The sequence below is a fragment of the Sminthopsis crassicaudata genome, chromosome 4 (assembly GCF_048593235.1).
Source record: "Sminthopsis crassicaudata isolate SCR6 chromosome 4, ASM4859323v1, whole genome shotgun sequence".
Classification (NCBI taxonomy): Eukaryota; Metazoa; Chordata; class Mammalia; order Dasyuromorphia; family Dasyuridae; genus Sminthopsis; species Sminthopsis crassicaudata.
In genome coordinates, this window is record NC_133620.1 from 443,095,274 (window position 1) to 443,115,297 (window position 20,024).

Here is a 20,024-nt window from a genome sequence, read left to right on the forward strand (position 1 = left end):
GAATCAGAAGGGGAGAGCTCTCTATTCTGTTTACCCTGAGGGCCAGTCCGCCAGTGTGATCATTTGTGGACTTTTGGAATCCCGATGTGTTTGGCTGAGAAGAGGTCTTGGCTAATTAGCAGATACCATCTCCATCTTTTATTTTTAAGCTTAATCTTGTGGTTACTGGGGAGGAATGGCCAGGGAAGGAGACCTTCATAAAACATAAGCTTCTTGAAGACAAATTGTTTCAGGTTTGTCTTTGTATTTATCAATGGTTTCTAGAACAGTGCCCGGGATTATTAAGTATATAACAAATACCTGTTGATTGGCTGAGCTCAGCTCTAGCCCACTGGAGTTATCTTGAAATGGAGAGGGGAAAAAGCCTTGTTTCTCTTTTGTCCCGTTCTCCCAACTACTGCCATGCAGTGTCCTTGGTCAGACTTTACATTTTCTGTTGAATCTTCCCCTATTTTCTCCATAACACAGGTTCGTCACCTCTGAGTCATTTTTGACCCTTTGCCTCAGCCCTCCCGTGTCTGGTCATTTCCCCTACATTGAGCTCTTTCTCATTCTTTTTTTTCTTTCTCGGGAAGTAGCCAGGTTCAGGGTCTCATCACTTCTTCCCTGGACTATTGCAGGAACTTCTCACGTTGTCTCATTGCTTCCTTCCTTTTTTCGTTCTGTTTTCCACACCTGGCTAACAAAATCACTCTCCTCTTGTTAGATGGCTCTCTCCAACCTGCAGATAAAATACTAACTTCTCAGTGTGATGGTTAACTGTCTGCCATTATCTGGCTCCCACCTACCTTCCCAGACTTGTATTATTCCCCTTCCTGAACTGTGTTCCAGCCCAACTGGTCCACTCCCTATTCTCCAAACTCAGCGTGCCATCTTTTGACTTCCTGCCCTGGGCTGAAAGGCACTTCTTTACCCCCTCAGAATCTCTAGCTTTCCAAGGAGCAGGGGTCACTCACCCCCAATCTTTACATGAACAGATTCCTCCTTCTGCTACCAATTCTAAATAAATTAAATTTACTTGTCTGTGTCCATGATGTACCTCCCTGATAAAGATGTCAGCTGCTTAAAGGCAGGGACAGATTTATTTTTGTCTCTCATTCTCTAGTATTTAGTATGATGACTTGGACAAAGTAGGCACCTGCTAATGGAATTTTATAGCTCTCCCCTGCAGATTTCTGTGGGGTGGATCTTCCCAGTTACCAAGTGACCGTTCTGTATTTTAGACCACACTTAGCCGGTACCAGAGAGAAGCTGAGGTGAGCAGTTCTGCCCTTCAGAGAGCGGAAAGCAAATTGGAGCAGAGAGATGCGGAGATTCTCGAGCTTCAGAGGTGCATGCTGGGGATGGAGAAGGTGACTATTCCATTCTCTTGGATTTCAGGTCCTCAGGGCTAGGAGACACCCTAAGATATGACCCTAGTCCACCCTCTTGCCTTGGGCACTTCTGCTGTCCTGCACACTCAGACCTGGCTTCTTTTTACTGGACATTCCACAATGGTGGATTTCTTTCCTTGTTTGAAAGATGAGGAAGGTTGTTTTTTTGGGGAGGAGGGGTCTCCCCTTAGCCTCTTCTGTTGCTGAGGAAGCCTTTTCCCTTCCAGCTTGTACATCTCCCATTTAGACTTGGAGATTGTTTTTAAGTTGGCACTTGGTGCCCGGGGAATGGGAACCAGAGTTGGCAGATGAACCAGCTCTGGAATCATCAGGGCTGGGCTTTCCCGCAGGGCAGCAGGGTGAGGTTTCTGAGGGGGAGAGGGAAGGGTTCTCGATCTCAGCAGAAGACTCCCCGTGAGCCCATCTCCATGTCCCCAGAAGTAGATGCCTTCCCCCATCCCAACTTTGCCTTTCTCTGGCCCTGCCTAGGAACAAGAGAGCTTGCAGGAGAAGGTCAGGGAAGGGAACACGGCCCTGGAGGAGCTTCGGACCCGCAGTGCTGACTGCCTTGCAGAACAGGAAAAGTAAGGCTCCTGCTTGCTCACTTTGCAGCTGGGGCGGGGGCGTTGCATGCTGTGGCTCTCACAGGGCCAGATTTGGGGAGGGAGCTGCTGCTGATGTCACACCTGGCCGGCCTGACTCACCCACATGCTTCGGCAGGGTGTAGACTCTTCCTAGTTTGGGAGCCTGGACCACCTTGGGGGGTCCCCCCTCGCCAGGGAGCTCTGGGCAGTCAGAGCTGCGGCTGAGAGGGACGGATCAACTCTCTGAGCTAGGAAGAGGACCTAGGCGCTCGCTTCAGCAGCACGTATGCCAAAATTGGAACGCTACAGAGAAGATTAGCAAGAAGGGACCTGGTGTCATAAGTGGGGAGCAAAATAAGACCTGGTTCGTACCCATATTCAGAGTTAATGTGTCCTCCATAAAATGGATGTGAAATACCCAGTGTGTGAAACACACCCTGCCAAGTGCTGCAGGAGAAACAAAATGTGGATGTCCAGAGAGCCTGCCTGCAGAAGTTATAGGATGTGTGAGCCCAAGGGGAGCAGAGGGCACCATAATAGGGAAAATCAAAGGCGGCTTCCTGGGGGAAGTGACATTTGAATTTGGCTTTAAGGGCAGCTACTTGGTGCAGTGGATAGAGCAGGAGGACCTGAGTTCAAATCTAGCCTCAGACATGTAACTGCCTAGCTGTGTGACCCTGGGTAAGTCACTTAACCTCAATTGCCTTAGGGAAAAAATAATAAAATTTAAAAAAAAAATATTTTAGGAAAAAAGGGATGGAGGGCAGGTAAAGTACAGGTCACATAAGGGATACAAATAGTAGTCTAGTTCAGACCAGTCATAGAGAGAGTGTCTTGAGAAAAATGTGGAAAGGCAATTTTTAAAAACTTAAGTCATCTTTCAATCATGTCAGAGTCTTTGTGACCCCATCTGAGGTTTTCGTAGCAGAGATACTGCAGTGGTTTACCATTTCCTTCTCCAGCTTGTTTTACAGGTGAGGAAACTGAGGCAAACAGAACAAAGGGATTATCCAGGGTCATACAGCTAGTAAGTGTCTGAGGCTGCATTTGAACTCGGGGAGATGACTGTTCCTGACTCTGGGCCCAGCACTACCGACTTCACCACTTAGCTGCCCCATAAAGAGCCATGACTGAGCACAAACAGCAGCAGTTGTGTAAGGTCTTGTGGAATCTGTGGAAGCTTTTGATTAATGAAGTGGTATGGCTTTGCAAATGAATAAGAGATTTGGCCACAGACTAAAGGATGAGGTGGAAGGTGAACGTGAGTGGAAACAGAAGCACCTATTGGAACTCCCTGTCTCTGGAAGGGTTCCAACAGAGATTAGATGGGTGACCTGAGGCAGTTTGATATAGTGGGAGAGGGGAGCCTTTATTGCAATCCTGAGCAAATCACTGAGAAAACCCAGATCAAAACTTTCCTGGAGAATTTACATTAGCGGGAAATAGTTGCTATTACTTAGGGATAAGTGTGATTGATTCTATATGTGCATGAGTAAGCATGCATAAAGTCATTTCCAATAGGAAAGGCCTCTTATAGGAAGTAGGAACCAAGTAGAGCCTTGAAAGAAGCTTAGAAAAGGTGTATTTATCCAGCAGAGGCAAAAGAAGAAATTTCAACAGTGATTTGGGAGGGAGATTTAAGTTACTTCTAATTTAATTAATATTAAATGATGAATAAATTACTTTCTACTTTCCTTATGGTCAGGGACACAGAGAAAGCCTGTGTCATTGAAACACATAGAGTAACACCAAATTAGGCCACTCTCAGCCCTAAGCCACTGAGGAATTTCTGGCCTCTTTATGCTGTAGGCCATAAACAGAAATAAACTGTCAACTGATGAATCATAGATCCAGTTTAATGTTGTTGTATTTTGGGTATAGTCTAAACTATAATCTTATTAGGCCTGTACATCTTAATTCCTGTCACAGTCTTTGAGGATAGAGCTTTTCTGAGGCCTTTATTCTTGTCCTCATGACTCTAGATCTTAAATTTAGGTCAGCCATGAAAAATCTAAACATTTTATTTTTAGTTCTTTGCTTTTGTCATCTGTCAGGTCCCTGACCTAGTCTGTTTCCAGAGTGGGTCAAAAACTCAAAACACAACTGAATTATTTTGGGTTATTCTCTTTCTTTTTTTCCCCCTATATTGAAAGCTTGAGTTAATGGAAATATAAGAGGAAGAAACCACATCTATGTGGTTATTTGGATTTTAGGCAAAAGGAGGAGGGAAAGAGAAAAAAATGAAGCGTGAAAGAAGAAAAGGGAGGAAGAAAGGGGGAGAAAGGAATTTTGTTGATTCTGCTTCCTTATTTCTGCATCAGTTTATATATTTTTGTGCTTTTATTTATTACATTAATTGTTGCTTACAACACAATACAATATTCCATTGCATTCATGTGCCACCATTTGTTTAGCCATTCCCCAACTGATGGATATCTATATTGTTTTCCATTTCTTTTCCATTACAGAAATTACCATTGTAAATATTTTGGTATTTTTTGGAGACTCTTCTTGTGCCCTCTTTGGGATATAAGCCCCACAATGGAATCTCCAAGTCAAAAAATATGGCTGTTTTAGTGATTTTATTTACACAATTTCAATTTGCTTTTCAAAGTGATTATACCGATGCACAGATCCACCAGTAGTGCACCCAGAAAGCCTACCTTTCCAACGCCTCCAGTGTTAATTATTATCATCTTTTTTTGTCTTTTGTCAGTTTTTGGGATGTGAAGTGAAACTTCTGTTACCTTGATTTGCATTTCTCTTATTATTATTGAGTTAGAGGATTCTCTTTCTTATGCTTCTGATTACTTTGCAACTTTTCTTGAAAACAGTTTGTTCTGGGCAGCTAAGTGGCCCTGAAGTCAGGAGGACCTGAGTTCAAATCTTTCTTCAGACATTTAACACTCCCTAGCTGTGTGACCCTGGGCAAGTCACTTAACCCCAATTGCCTCAGTTAAAAAAAAAAAAAAGAAAAGAAAGAAAACAGTGCATGCCCCTTGACCACTTATTGATTGGGGAATGGCATTGTTTATTTTTATCTTGTTTATATTTATCTTAGATCCTAAATCAGATTACTTTGATACAAAGATTTTTTTGTTCTCCTTACCTTATCCTAGGTGCATTAATTTGTCTATGCAGAAGTTTTTTGGTTTTATGTAGTTGAAGTTGTAATTTTATCTGGTTTTGGTTTGGTTTGGTATACATCTCCAATCCATAACTCTGAGAGGTATTCCCTCGTATATCTTCCTTCTTCACTCTCTCTAAATCATCCTTGACTCGGCTACCAAAATGATTTTCCTAACACATGGATCTACCCAAGCCTCCTATAAATACAACTCAATGTAATTTCCAGGGGCTCCCTTCTATCTCCATCTTCTCTGTGGTCCTTCAAGCCTTTCGTAATCTAGCCCCTCCCTACCTTTCAAGTCTTGATGCTTTACTCATCCTCCAACCACAGTGGCCCACTTGCTAATCTTCACTAGAGCTAGTGCTCTGTCCTCTGCACCCCTTGGCCGCCTACATTCATAAAACCATTTATTTTATAGACTATGTTGCTTATATAAAATCTGATCTATAACATATATAAGTAATGGGCTTAGAACAGGCAGGCTGCAGTCAGACTTCCCTACCTACTCAGCCATTTTTCTGCTTTTCTCCTTCCTCACACTCTAGCTCTGGAGCCTTAATCAAATGCCCTCTGCCCTCTAGTAGAGAAGCTCCTTAAGGGCAAGAATTCTCTTTCCTTTGACATTTATAATCCAGTAGTTGACGTGTAAGTGCTTAATAATTTTTTATTCATATTAAAATACAATTAAACTATTTTAACAATCACTCATATAAAATGCAGATTTTCCAAACAAAAACAAATTGAGAAAGAAAATAGAGAAGAGGTAGAAAAAGAAAGTTTTGGAGTTTAAATGCCAGATTTGGGACACAGTTGTAGATTTCTGGGTTTCTTAGGTATCCCTCACTGTTACCCCAAAAGGGGCTGGGTATGTAATTACAATATAATGAAAACTTCCATCAGAGTCTCTACTTTGGTTTCCCAATAGGGTTGGACTCCTCTGACTTGTAAAAAAAAATTGGGGTCACCAAGCATTGTGCTTCTGAGATACAGGGAGATAGCAGCAGGCTGGAAAGTCATGTCACATTCTTCTCAAGTGGCTTGGCCTTCTGGGGATTTTTGGTTCTGGCTGCTTTGAAGAGCGATAGATGTGTGCGATATGTGATGTAATAGAATAATTACTGGCCTGGAAGTTAGAACCTTAGGTCCAGTCTTGGCTGAGCTAATCATTATTTTGTGATCTTTAGGGAGTCATTTCTCATTATACTTCACTTTCCTCCTTTAAAAATGAGGAATAAGAAGGAACTAGATCCTCTGAAGAAACTGATCTTCCAAACAATAACATGACACACATTACAGCAGCTGTGTGGTGAAAGATCCTCCAGCAAGGGTCAGAGAAGTAGCAATGGTTGGTTGACCCGATAATAATAGATTTCTTGTCTTTCTGGGGTATTCAAGATAAAATAGAGCTTTCTAAGACTTAGGAAAATGGATGACTTAAAAGATATCAATAATAATCTTTTAAAAATTTTAGCTAATAAAAAAAAAAGAAAAAAAGATGACTACCACCAGTTTTTGTGATTCATTTGGAGACACATGACTTTGCCAAAAGGAATCTAAAAAGTAATTGCTGAGATTATGAAAATGTCCTGGTTGAGAAAGTTTGTGTTTTTCTTTACTGATGTTTCTTTTTTATTATTATTAATTTTGTAATTATAACATTTTTTTTTTATTCATTTTTCCAAATTATCCCCTCCCTCCCTCCACTCCCTCCCCCCGATGGCAGGTAATCCCATACATTTCACATGTGTTACAATATAACCTAGATACAATATATGTGTGTAAATACCATTTTCTTGTTGCACATTAATAATTATAACTTTTTTGACAGTACATATGCATAGGTAATTTTTTTACAATATTATCCCTTGTACTCCCTTTTGTTCCGAATTTTCCCCTCCTTCCCTTCACCCCCTCCCCTAGATATTAAATATGTTATAGTATATCCCATACATATTAAATATGTTATAGTATATCCTAGGTACAATATATATGTGCAGAACCGAATTTTTTGTTGTTGTTGCAAAGGAAGAATTGGATTCAGAAGGTAAAATTAACTGAGAAGAAAAATGCAAACAGTTTACACTCATTTCCCAGTGTTCCTTTTCTGGATGTAGCTGATTCTGTCCATCATTGATCAATTGGATCTGAGTTAAATCTTCTCTATGTTGAAGATATTCACTTCCATCAGCATACATCCTCATACAGTATTGTTGTTGAAGTGTATATTGATCTCCTGGTTCTGCTCATTTCACTCAGCATCAGTTGATGTAAGTCTCTCCAAGCCTCTCTGTATTCCTCCTGCTGGTCATTTCTTACAGAACAATATTATTCCGTAACATTCATATACCACAATTTTCCCACCATTCTCCAATTGATGGGCATCCATTCATTTTTCTGTTTCTACCCACTACACAAAGGGCTGCCACAAACATTTTGGCACATACTGGTCCCTTTCCCTTTAGTATTTCTTTGAGATATAAGCCCAGTTACTACTGTTTCTTGAAGACAAGGGATGAAGAAGACTATAGCTGATTTTAAGATTTTGAATAACTAATTAAGAAGATGGTATCTGAGAATGGGATTTGGGTTTTTTGGTGTAAATCTTTGGTGTAAAGATAGATCTATGTGTCTTTAGTGTTTAAAATAAATATGGGCAGCAAGGGAATTTCCTGTATATATCTACCAAGTTTGGTTCCATAGAAAATACATAGGTACAGTAATGAAGAATATCAGTGAAGATACCCAGAAGTTTAAAGGAAAAAATGACCCCCAAAGGGGTCATGAAGTCAGATAGCTATACAGAAATAACTAGTGTTTAAGTCACCAAGAAGAACTAGGTAGGCCTTCTGTAAGGAGGTATATTTGACCTCAGAGGTATCTTTGAGATTTGTTGGTTACAATTCATGCCTAGAATAGGTTTTTTAAAGTATACTTCACACACACACACACACACACACACACAAAAGGGAGAGAAAAATGGCATGATTGAGAGGGAAATAAATGAGAATGAGAAAGATTAATAACAATAACTATAAAAATGTTTATGTAGTACTCTTAAGAATTGCTTTTTTAAAAGTTGCTTTAAATATATTAACTCATTTAATCTTCAAAATAACCCTCTGAAGTAGGTACCATTATAATTCCCTATTTTACAAATGAGGTTAAATGAGGACTGATAATGGAAATAACTCTAGAGATACTGCTATTAGGGACTAAGGCAGAATTTGAGCTCCCATCTCTTGACATCAGTTTGAGTTCTTTATCCACTTTGTCACCCAGGTTCCCAAAGTTCTATATCTTAAGAATATATATTCAGAGATTGTAGTATGTGATTATGATGGAATGTTATTTTTCTATGGGAAATGATAAGCAAGATGCTCTCAGAAAAACCTGGAATGTCCTTCATGAACTCAATCAAAGTGAAATGTACCTTCTACAAAGTCATAGCTTTGTTGTGGGATGATCAATTAATGACTTTGCAGCAATACAATGATCCATGACTATAAAGGATTTATGATGAAAAATCCTATCCTTACACCTTCAAGGAGCTTATTATCTAGTAGAGGAATCCACAGGCAAACAAATACAAAGCAAATTATATACAGGATAACGGGAAATAATAAAGGGAAGGCTCTAGAATTGAGATTGAGAAAGATTTCCTGTAAAAAGATGGGATTTTAGTTGAGACTTGAAGGAAGCCAGGGAGATCAGTAGTGGGAGTAAAAGCATTCCAGTCATGGGGGACAGACAGAAAAATACCCAAAGTGTCGTGCTTATGGACTAGCCAGGAGGCCAGTGTGATTGGATCACAGAGTACAAGTTAAGGAGCAAGGTATAAGAAGGTGGGAGCAGGTAATGAAGGGATCTGGAGGTCCCAGGAAGCCACTAAAGATCATTGAGTAGGAAAATCACTCTGGTGACTGAAGGGAAGATGGATCAGAGTTGGGAGAGACCCGAGACAGGCAGACTCACATGAGGTTTTTGTGGTTATCCAAAAGTGAGGCGATGGCAGTGTCAGGAGAGAGAAGGGAGCCATATTCCAAAGATGTTGGAGCATCTGAAGGGAATGGGAAGCCGTAGGATGCTTAAGAAGGCATGAGTGCTGAGTGAAATGAGCAGAACCAGAAGATCGCTGTAGACTTCAACAACAATGCTGTATGAAGATGTATTCTGATGGAAGTGGATTATCTTCAACATAGAGAAGATCCAACTCACTTCCAGTTGATCAATGATGGACAGAAATAACTACACCCAGAGAAGGAACATTGGGAATTGAATGTAAACTGTTTGCACTACTGTCTATCTACCCAGGTTACTTATACCTTCCGAATCCAATTCTTACCGTGCAAAAAGAAAATTGGATTTACACACATATATTGTATCTAGGTTATACTGTAACACATTTAACATGTATGGGATTGCCTGTCATCTAGAGAAGGGAGTACAGGGAGGGAGGGGAAAATTTGGAAAAATGAATACAAGGGATAATGTTGTTAAAAAAAAATTACTCATGCATATGTACTGTCAAAAAATTATAATTATAAAATTAATTAAAAAAAAAAAAGAAGGAATGAGAAACTTTGGAAGAGTTCCTGTGGAGAGCAGGATGGTGAGTTAATAAGGAAAGGCATAGCAGGATTGTCTAGCAACAGTGAGGGCCCAGTTGGGGTTAAATAACATAAATGTGTAATGGGCTCAAAGTTGAGTGATTTTCTTCACCTTCATTTAACAGTGCATATGTGGGAGCCACAAATGATGAGTGTGATCCAAGGCTGAGGCTGAGCTGGGTGTAATTGGTATTACTCTGTCATTGGAATATACTGCAGATCAGTTGGACAGAAAGGAAAACTAGATGAGGAGTTTGCCACATGTTTGGCATTTGTACATGATATAGAAGTGATGAAAGATTTCATTCATCCGGATACCTGCCAGAGTATTCTCCCTGCCAAAAGCAGAGTAACTGATAACTTCATTTGACTTAAAGATAATTTGCTATACCTTTAAAAAGGTACCAATAAGGGAAAATTGTGAGTTGAATTTGATTCTTGCTAACTTGGAGGAACCAGTGACTGGAGTAGAATTGGGGTAAGGGAGAATGACTTAAAACAAAAGCTAGGTGCAGCTATAGGTATAGTCTTACATACATCCTAGATTTGGTGAGAATAGATTTTTAAAGGTTATAGAGAAGTAGTTCTTAACCTAAGGTCTTAATTTAAAAAAAAAATGATAACTATATTTCAGTATAATTTGTTTCCTTTGTAATCTTATATATTTTATTTTGTGCTTTTAAAAACATTATCCTTGGAAAAAGGAGTTCATAGGTTTCATCAAACTACCAATAGGTCCATGATACAAAAAAAAAAAAAAGATTAAGAACCCCCATTTCATAGGAGGGATAGGTATCCCAGACTAATGTTTTACAGAAGTCAGCCCAGGAAGGATGAGAGGAGGAAACACGGGAGGAAAAATCAAAGTTGTCTAAAGCAAAGCTTCTTAAACTGTGGATCATGACCTTATATGGGGTCTTGTAACTGAATGTGGAGGTCGGAAAATTATGATTTATCAGTAAATGTTTGATTTTGTATACCTATTTTTATATACTTATATAAATGGGGTAAAGTAAAAATTCCTCAGATGAAAAGGGGTCATGAGTGGAAAAGATTTAAGAAGCCCTGTTCTAACAGAAACCATTGTGATTGCCTATACAGTCACAATGGTTTCTGTTAGAACAGGGCTTCTTAAATGTTTTCCAGCCAACTTAGATTTTTAAAAAGATTATATCTGTTTCACCCCCCCCAAAATGACATACAAGCTAATAAATAAGCGAGTATTTTGTTATCCAAGTGACCTTGATTAATTCAAGTCATCTGGCCCAAATGAACCATCCTTAGATACTCAGAACAGATGGATATGTAAGACAGGCAGATATTTAGAAGCACAGAAGCATGGCTCCACCAAAAACTGGTCATTCTAGATTGGCATTTCTTTTTTTTTTTCTTGACAAGGTTACAAAACTAGCTGATCAGGAGAATACCAGATGTGGTGTTCACCAAGATTTTTAGCAAAGCATTTGATAAAGTAAATCTCATACTAGTTTTGTGGAAAAGATGAAGACATGTGGATTAAAGGAGAACACAATTAGATGGAATTTATCACACGTTGGATAGCTGAACTCCTCAGAGCAATAAATGGTTCGATTTGGTTGGATTTATCATACATTGGATGGCTGAACTCAGAGTGGTCATAAGTGGTTCGATGTCTCATTGGCAAAAGGTCTCCAGTAGAGGATTTTAGGGATCTGTACTTGTCCCTGTGCTGTTTAAGATTTTTATCAATGGTCTGAATAAAAGCACAGGCAGCATTCTTATGAAATTGTAGATGACACAAAACCAGGAGGACGTGATACACGGCAGGATCCAGAAAAGTCTTAATAGGCTAGAGCTCAGCTTCTTAAACTTTGGGTTGCAACCCCATATGAAGTCTAACAGCTGAATATGAGAGTTGTGAAATTATGATTTATTAGTAAATGTTTTATGTACCTGTGTACTTGGGATCATGTAAAAATGTCATGAGTGGAAAAATTTTAAGAAGCCCCGAGTTAGAGCAGTGGACTGAAGCTCAGAAGATAAAATTCAGTGGGGATAGTTGTAAAATGTTATACTTGGGCTCAAAAATTTACTTCAGAAGTAAAGGATAAAAAAAGTCATGATTAGGCAGAAGTTATCTGAAAAATATCTGGGAGTGTTAGTGAACAATAAGCTTAGTTTAAATTAGCAGTGGAGGTGGGGCAGGAGCCAAGGAGATCTTGGTGGCTATTGAGAGTCAGGAAAGCTTCCAGAAGTCAGCTGCTATCCCCAGAATTTCCCAGGGATTTCTCTGTCCTGTCCTCTTACCTGCATTGGGTAAATGTTTTGTTTAAACACACTTTATGCTATTCTTCCGTTAATTTGGGTTAATCGGATGATCGTGGTGGCTGGCATGAGATTTACCAACCCTTTTTATTATGATTTAGTCAAACTTTAATTTATTGCTCAATGTTAGTCACTGCTGTACTCTCAGACTACATCTGCAATATTGTGCTCAGTTCTGGGTGCCTTAGTCTAAGAAGGGCATTGAGGAGCTGGAGGAGTGTCTGGAGAAAGAAGCCCAGATGGTGAAGAGCCTTGTGTCCATCCATATCATGAGAAGACAGGCTGGAGGAGCTAGCGGTTTTCAGCCTGGAAAAGAGAAGGCTCAGGGAGAGAGATTGGCTGGCTTCAAAGTTTGGAAGGTCCTCCTGGAGGGAGGGGTGATGAGATTACTGACTTAGAGCTGGAACTTGGCTGCCCACTTAGTGTCCAGCCTCTTCTTCTTACCCACGAGGAAACAGTCTTAGAGGGTTTTAAGTGATGTAGTATCATGGAGATTTGAAACCAGGACCTTAAATCAAATGCTCTTTCCACTATACAGGTTCTCTTGGACTCAGAATCAGGAGCAATATGAGGGATTTAGAAAAAGGCCATTTTAGGTTTGATACCAGCAAAGGTGCCCGATAATCAGGTCTTGCCAGAGGCCCAATGGTCTGCCTAGAAGGAGGTGGGGGAAATCTTCCAGTGGGGGCTTGTTGGCCACTTGCCCATAGATTATGGCAGGAATTGTTTTAGAGTCAGTGTGGCTTCTGAAATCTCTTCCAGTATAAAATTCTGGGATTACCCTTCATGTTTCTCTCTTCAGTGGCTCCTCTGCAAAATTGCCAAAATAACCTTCCTGAAGCAGAGTGGAGAATGTCACTCCTGCTAAACAATCTTAATTGGCTTCCATTGTCTCTAGTATCAAGCCCTTTGGTTTAATTGATAATCAATGGCCAGTAAATGTTTATCAAGTGCTTCCTCTCTGCTAATCACTATCCTAAGTGCTGAGAATGCAAATGAGAAAAAGATGGCTCTTGCCATCTAGGAGCTTTCAGTCTAATGGGAGAAGACTACACAAAAGGAAGCTTAAAAAAAGGTGTTTGCCATTTGAAGAGGAGGACATGGGAACCTTATGTGTATAAAGTCAAACCAAACAGAGCAGCTATTGGGAAAATGTAATGATATAAACTCTCATAGTAAGATCATAAGCTTTTTTTCAGACTTAGCATTTCTTAAATGCACAAACGTAGTAGAATATAAACTCTTGAAGGGCAAAAATTGTGTTTTGTTATCTTAGTGTCTCCAGGGCCCAGCATAATGCCTTGGCATATAGAAGGTCCAATGAACTCCAGCTCCAGAAACCCTTGGGACAGTTGGCAGAGATGATAGTATAACAGAATATTAAATAAAATCTCAGAGCAAAGAGAAACAGAATTTAACAGCCCTGAAAATCCTGTCTTCTCTCTTGTCCTCATCTTGTAACTGGACAGAGAGAGCGTTTTTTTCTCTTTGCGTCAATCCTCTGGTCCTTTCTGTCTCCAGGGCTGCTCAGCTGGAGAAAGAAGTGGCTGGCCTTCGGGAGAAGATCCATCACCTGGATGACATGCTGAAGAGCCAGCAGCGGAAAGTCCGGCAGATGATAGAGCAGGTGAGACCTGATTGAATCCCCCTTTCTTCCTCCCCAAAATACCCCATCCCTCACTGCCCTATGGAATTATTTTTGCTTGTCAAGTCTGGACCAGGGAAATTCTTTTGCCCTTTACCCAGAGGTTTCTGTTTGAGTGCTTATAGCATGCTCTCTCTCTCGATATATATCTATATCTATATTTATAATCCGGGATTATACTGTCCTGATTTAGTTCTCCCCCTTTCTCCCCCTTTGCCTTTTGATCATCTGACTTTTCCATAGAGGATGGGGAGAGGAAAGAAAATGAGCCAAAACTCATTCTCTTCCTTTCTCTGTGAGCCATTCTAAAAAAAAAAAAAAAAGCTGTTGTTAATGAAAAGAAAGGAATGAACTCTCTTTACTTTATCTTTCAATGTGATCTAGAAGCAATCTCTGGATGAATTAAGGAAGGTGGGCTAAGGAGTAATCTCCAGAAGATTTAAGAATAGTGATTATCCTAGGAGTTTCCTGAGACTTAGAAGCTAAGGAATAATCAGGAGAGATTTCAGAGACAGATTCCAAAGCCAGAAGATTCAGGGTTTCTTGTCCCAGCCCCCCCCTTAAAGATCAGGAAACCAAAGAATCTCACTTCATCATTTTCTCCCTCAAGCAATCACCCCAAAATTCATCTGGGTTGAAGGTATGGAGGTCTCATCTTGTGGAGCTGCTTCAAGCCTGACAAGGTGTAGATTTGTCCCTATGTAGAGCAGATTTTAAATCCTAAACTGGATTCATACACTCAGGCTGGCATATTTCGGGGCTTTCTTCCCCACTGGCAGTGTGTGCTCAGGAAATGCAGACTCATTTTTCTAAGAGCTTAAGCAAAACATAATTAGGAAGGTGAATCTACTGCATCGTAGAATGTATATGTTCCCAGGCCAAATAGAGTACATTGTTTTGGCTTCTTTTTCCATCTGAGATCATCATGTTGATTTTAAATGCCTTTTGTATCAAAAAGCAAACTGAAAGCAAGCTCATAAAGGGGTGAAAATTCACATTTCCACACCTTCTCTAGCAGCCGGAGGTGAAAGTCATTTGGCCTATGTTGATTTTTTTTTTTTTCAATAGCCCATTGTTTGCCCCTACAGCTTCAGAATTCTAAAACGGTGATTCAGTCCAAGGACACAACCATCCAGGAGCTCAAAGAGAAGGTTGCCTATTTGGAGGCTGAGGTAAGACACATGGAAATCACCTTAGAGGGGAATGTGGGTTCTTGGGGCCTGAGAAGATCGGGAGGCTGAAGGCTTGGAAAGTTTCAGGAAGCGAGTCTTTGGGATAATTAGTTTTCCTTGTTGGAATGGTACCTTTGTTCTGCAAAGTGTAGTTGTGTTTACTGAATAATTTCTAACTTAGCTGCAGGGCCCTTACATACTTTTGAGTAACTAATAATTATTGAGCAACCACTGTCTGCGGAAAACTTGAGTGGGTGGTACATGAGAGACAAAATAAAAATGGAAGAAGGGGCCTTCTGCTCTCTGGCTGCTTACAGCCTCGTTTAGGAGACTGGATGTGTGTCCCTGTAGTCACATGATGTGTACACACACTTGACTACCCAGACAAGTTCATACAACAAGGATTGAAGAATAGAAGTAGTAAAGGGTATGCCAGTAAAGAAATCATCATTGTTGGATGGAAGATGAGGTGGAGAAGAAGGGGGGAGAAAAGGAGTAGTGGATGTGGAAGAGAAGGTATTTCAGTTGAGGAGTAATATCTCCAGAGGGGCAGGGAGAGGTGGCAAGAAAGGATTAATCCGTGGGTGAGGGACAACAACAAGAGAAAGAATGTGCTCTCACCTGGGAATGTGTATCCTAGAATTTAGAAATGCATGACCGAATGGAACACCTGATAGAAAAACAGATCAGTCCTGGAAATTTCAGTACCCAAACCCGAACCAAGAGTGATGGCCTGGGAAGGTGAGTATGAATATCTATGTGGGCTCTATTCAGAAAAAGAGGAAAAGAAAAGAGAGAAAAATCTTTGCTGTGGAGGGTGCCTTTACTCAGTTCCCTATCTCACTTGGAATAACATAGAACTAGTCTATTTCTTTAGACCAGGTTGAGTTTTTCCCTCCAATATTTTGACAATTTTACTTAATTAATTGGTTTCCTTTGTAAACTTATGTATTTTATTTTCAAATTCAAAATTCACTATTTAAAAACACTGTTTTATTGGCTTCATTTGTCTTGGTCCAATGGCTTTCCTAGATTATTGCCCAAGGGATCCTTGACACAACAAAAGGTTAAGAACCCCTCTTTTGACCAATTCCTCCACCCTGGTCTGTCAGTCTGACACCTCCCATTTTCTTCTTTTCTGCATTTCCACTTCTAAATTGCCCTCTCATCTCCTTTTCCCTGATATCATTTATGGGCCAAGATTGAAGATGATTTATGGGATGATTGGAGAAGAAGATCATGTATGGATATAAAGGACAGCATCAGCTTCCTAGGATTGAAAAGGGTCTTGAAGTCTTAACAGTCTTCTGAGAGGTGATTGGCAATGTGGATTTAAAAAAAAAAAAATAGAAGCACTGGGAAGATTAGTTACCACAGAAGTTAATGAGATAGAGAGAAAGTGGAGGCTAGAGTGGGTGGAGGAGGGGACAAAAGCAGGACTGGGGCCCTAAGTGTTCTCCTCTTGTCTCTTCCCAGCATCAGGATCTCCAGGCCTCCAAACCCTAAGCCCTTGCCTCTTATCCGCGTGGTGGAAACCTGAGCCTTAAACTGAATAGTGCTGCTTGCTACCCTTACTGGCCTAAAGAGAAAACCCGTCCCCTGTTGTGTTGCAGACTTTTACTTCTTGACCGCTCCCTGGCTGCCCCGCGGTCCCCATTTATGCCTAATTCTTGAGCTCCTTTCTTCTGTGTGCTGGGCAGACAGAGGAAGGGGAAGGCCTTCCTCTGGAGACCCGGAGCCTGTGAAGGAAGCCACCAGGACAGAAACCTGCTTTGTTGGGCCCAGGACCAGGGTGGAGTCCGTGGTGACACCCATAATACCATGATTGTTGCCGATCTGCGTTAAGAGAGGAGAGTTTCCCTCTGAAAGTGGGTGTCGGACTGCCCCAAAGACCAGGGTGGCACAGGAGTGGGACAGGGTGCCCTGGTTCACCAGCCCTGACACGGAGCAACAGATATCCACTTAGACTGGCTCTCATCCTCAGGGACCGAATCTTTTTCCTCCTGTATTGCTCTTAGCAAAACACCATTTCCCCATTTCTTCATTTCCCAAAATGGCGAGATCCCCACGAAATTTGGGGTCATGTGGCTACAATGGGGATGGTCTTACTTTATGGTGAAGTCCCTGTTTTCCTGGTGAATAGAATGAGAGAAAAAAAATCTATATTCAGAAAATGGATCTGTAGCAGGAAAGGACACTGACAGCTAGGGCCCCAGTCCTTGCTGCTTTTGGCTTTTACCACTATTCCCAGAAACTCTTGGAGTGTTTTTTTTGTTGTTGTTTTTTTGTTTTTTTCCCCCAATTAAAATCAGCCCTAGAAATATCCCAGCTTCCTGGTCCCAGTGCTTGGAGGAAAGTTTTTCCACCAGATTGCATGAATCCCAGAGAAGCAGCAGATGCTCCCCCAGTATTTATTTTGCTAAGTTATTGGTGTCTTTGGTTATGTCTTATAATTGTTTTAATACCAAAGTTCTGGAACTTAGATTTGTGGCTTTTATTTTTCTCATATCTGTGTTTTCCCTCTCCTCTCCCCTTCTCCCATGCCCAAGTTATAGACCAGGTAGGGAATTGTATGTATATATATTCAGACTATAGTGGGGCGGGAGAGCAGGTGGGAAAGGAAGTGTATATTGATTGTACAGAAAATTCATGAGTTAGGACTCTTTGGGAAAGGATTTCCCTTGAATCTCCCTTTCCCTGCTTTCCTTCCCTCCTCTACCATTCAGGAGCCTTTTTGGTATACTGCCTCTGAATGATCTCTTCTAGGTCCCTGACTTGTAGCCTCAGGTGATGGAGATAAAGCAAAAGAGAATTAATAGAATCCTGTAGAAAAATATTAACAAAAAGCAAAGCTCTTAAGTCCCTTAGCTCTGCCTAACTCAAAAGTAGAAAGCTTAAGTCTATCTGTATCTGTGTAGAGGTTCTAGATCCAGAACTTGCTCCACCCCTGTAGGCAAGTCATTCCATGCTTCAGGTAACTCATCTATAAAGTGAAGAGTCTGAACTAGCCTATTTCCAAAGTCCCTTCTAGCTCTAAAATGTTTCCGGTCTATACTCTTTATATGGTGAATTGAATAAATTATATTAACGTGTCTCTTGAGACTCTGGTCTGATTTTTATCTACAAGCTGAAAAAACCAAAAATATCTCCTTTAGCCTCCTGAAGGAAGCCCTGCTTTCCACATGGGGAGAATTCTTAGAGGGACAGATCTTCCTCTGTAATATGATTTGCAGCCCTTCCTTGAATTCTTTCAGAGTATAGGGGCTACAGAAGGGGAGTTCAGGTAAGCAATTTGTATTCTGATTTAGGAGGGACCAGGAGAGTTTGGAGGTGACTCCTAACTCTGGCATTGGGCCTTGCCTGGTGTGGAGGCCTTGGCTGAATTCCTGAATGTCTCCTGGCTTGGGAAAGGGAACCGGTAGGAGATAAAAGTGCTGTGATTACAGATCGAGCCACCAACTAGCACTGCAGGGTAGATGAGTAACTAACTGCCAAGTCCTTTGCAGAAAAGAAAAGCTCTGGAAATGCTGACTGCGGCTTTTGGGGAGTGTTTGGGCTATCTCTGGGCATCATTCAATTAGCACCAACTCTTTCTTTCTGGCTGGGTATGCAGATGGCCGCAGGGCAGAATGGGGACATGGCTGAATTTACACTAATGCTCTCTGGACCAGAGGAACCTGAAATCCCACCCCCAGCCCTGTCCCGCTCCTGCCACAGAGGGCTTTGAGCTCCCTTTGTTTTTCTTCCCCTCTCTCATTTTTTCAGGAGGCTCACACCCAGGGGTGCAGAAGGCACCAGGAACCTTTCCCCTCCTCCTAGAACTAACCCACCAAGTCTTTCTGCTCTCTCTGGCAGGTCTGCCTGGGCTGGGTATTATGAACAGGGCAGCAGTGGGGTGGATACTGACTAATGTACCAGAGAGATTTCCCATTAGAAGTAGTGGAAAGGTGAGGGGGTAAGAATATACACTACAAAAAGGAAAGGACTTTTTAAAATTTTTTGACAAGTATTTGTTAAGGACTACTGCGTGCTTGACAAAAATCAAAGTCCATGCTCTCAAAGGGCATACTGCACCTGAAGAACTAGGTAAGAGAACTGTGTATGTGATTAAATACAAAGCAAATATGAGAGTTTAGAATACCCCTTAAGAACTAGTACCAAGACAGGTTTGAGTTAAGCCTTAAAGTAAAAAGAATTCTAATGGGAAAGGGGGGAAAGCAAGTGGGGAAGGAGTGAATTCTGGGCACAGGGGGCAAGAGGTAGAATGTCTTGTGTCAAGAGAAGAGCAACTAAATCAGTTTAATTAAAACACAGGATTCATAAAAGGAAGTATGTGCAGTAAACCTTATAAGGTAACTTGTAGGTGCAGCTAGGGGGTGCAGTGGATAGAGCACCAGCCTTGAATTCAGGAGGACCTGAGTTCAAATCTGACCTCAGACACTTACCGCTTCCTAGCTGTGTGACCCTGGGCAAGTCACTCAACCCCAGCTTCAGGAAAAGAAAAAATAAGGTAACTTGTAACCAAATTGTAAAGGAATTTCTGGAAAGAATCTGTGAAAAGAAAAGCATAAGAAATAACAAAATGGACCATTTCAGAGTACTCTGGGAAGACCTGTATGAACTGAGACAAAGTGAAATGTGCAGAACCAAGATAATTATTTATACAATAACTTTACCAAAAAAAAAAAAAAAAAAGAATAACTTTGAAAGGCTTAAGAACTTTGATCAATATGATGACCAAAAAACACATTCCCAAAGAATGGAAAAGAAAGAAAGCTACCTGCTTCCTGACAAAAGTTTCCTTTTCCTTTTTTTTTTTTTTTTTCCCATTTGGGAGGATAAAAATTTTTAAAAATTCAAAATGAGACTTTTTTTAAATGGCCGCTATGTTGCTTTATTTCCCTTGACTCTGCAGATTTGTTACAAGGGCTTCTGTTTTTTTCTCTCCTTCCCCCCTCCTCCCTATGAGGGTCATGGGAAGAAAAAACAAATAAATGCTTGTTAATTTTTAAAAGAAAGGAGAGGCCCACCTAATATAAGTATCTTTCTTGGTCTTCAAGATTAGAGTAGTTGGTTGATAATTGGGGATGTTGTAGTTCAATCAACAAGCGTTTGTTAACCTATTTTGTGCCAGATGTGCTAAGCATTAGAGCAAAAAATGAAAACGGTTTCTGCTTTTAAGGACATTACAGTCTGTAGGCAAAGACAA

The 20,024-nt window shown here is 40.8% G+C and overlaps 1 protein-coding gene across 2 annotated transcripts in view; it reads left to right on the top strand.

Annotated features, from left to right (window-relative positions):
* TUFT1 (tuftelin 1) overlaps positions 1 to 17,909 on the top strand; it is a 42,955-nt gene extending 25,046 nt beyond the window's left edge. For both annotated transcript variants that reach the window (XM_074265410.1, XM_074265409.1), the window contains exons 7-12: positions 1,224 to 1,352; positions 1,863 to 1,957; positions 13,520 to 13,625; positions 14,732 to 14,815; positions 15,456 to 15,556; positions 16,292 to 17,909. In XM_074265410.1, the coding sequence (XP_074121511.1) occupies positions 1,224 to 1,352; positions 1,863 to 1,957; positions 13,520 to 13,625; positions 14,732 to 14,815; positions 15,456 to 15,556; positions 16,292 to 16,355 (579 nt within the window). In that variant the 3' untranslated portion in view covers positions 16,356 to 17,909. The remainder of the gene's footprint in view (positions 1 to 1,223; positions 1,353 to 1,862; positions 1,958 to 13,519; positions 13,626 to 14,731; positions 14,816 to 15,455; positions 15,557 to 16,291) is intronic.
* The last annotated feature ends 2,115 nt before the right edge of the window (positions 17,910 to 20,024 follow it).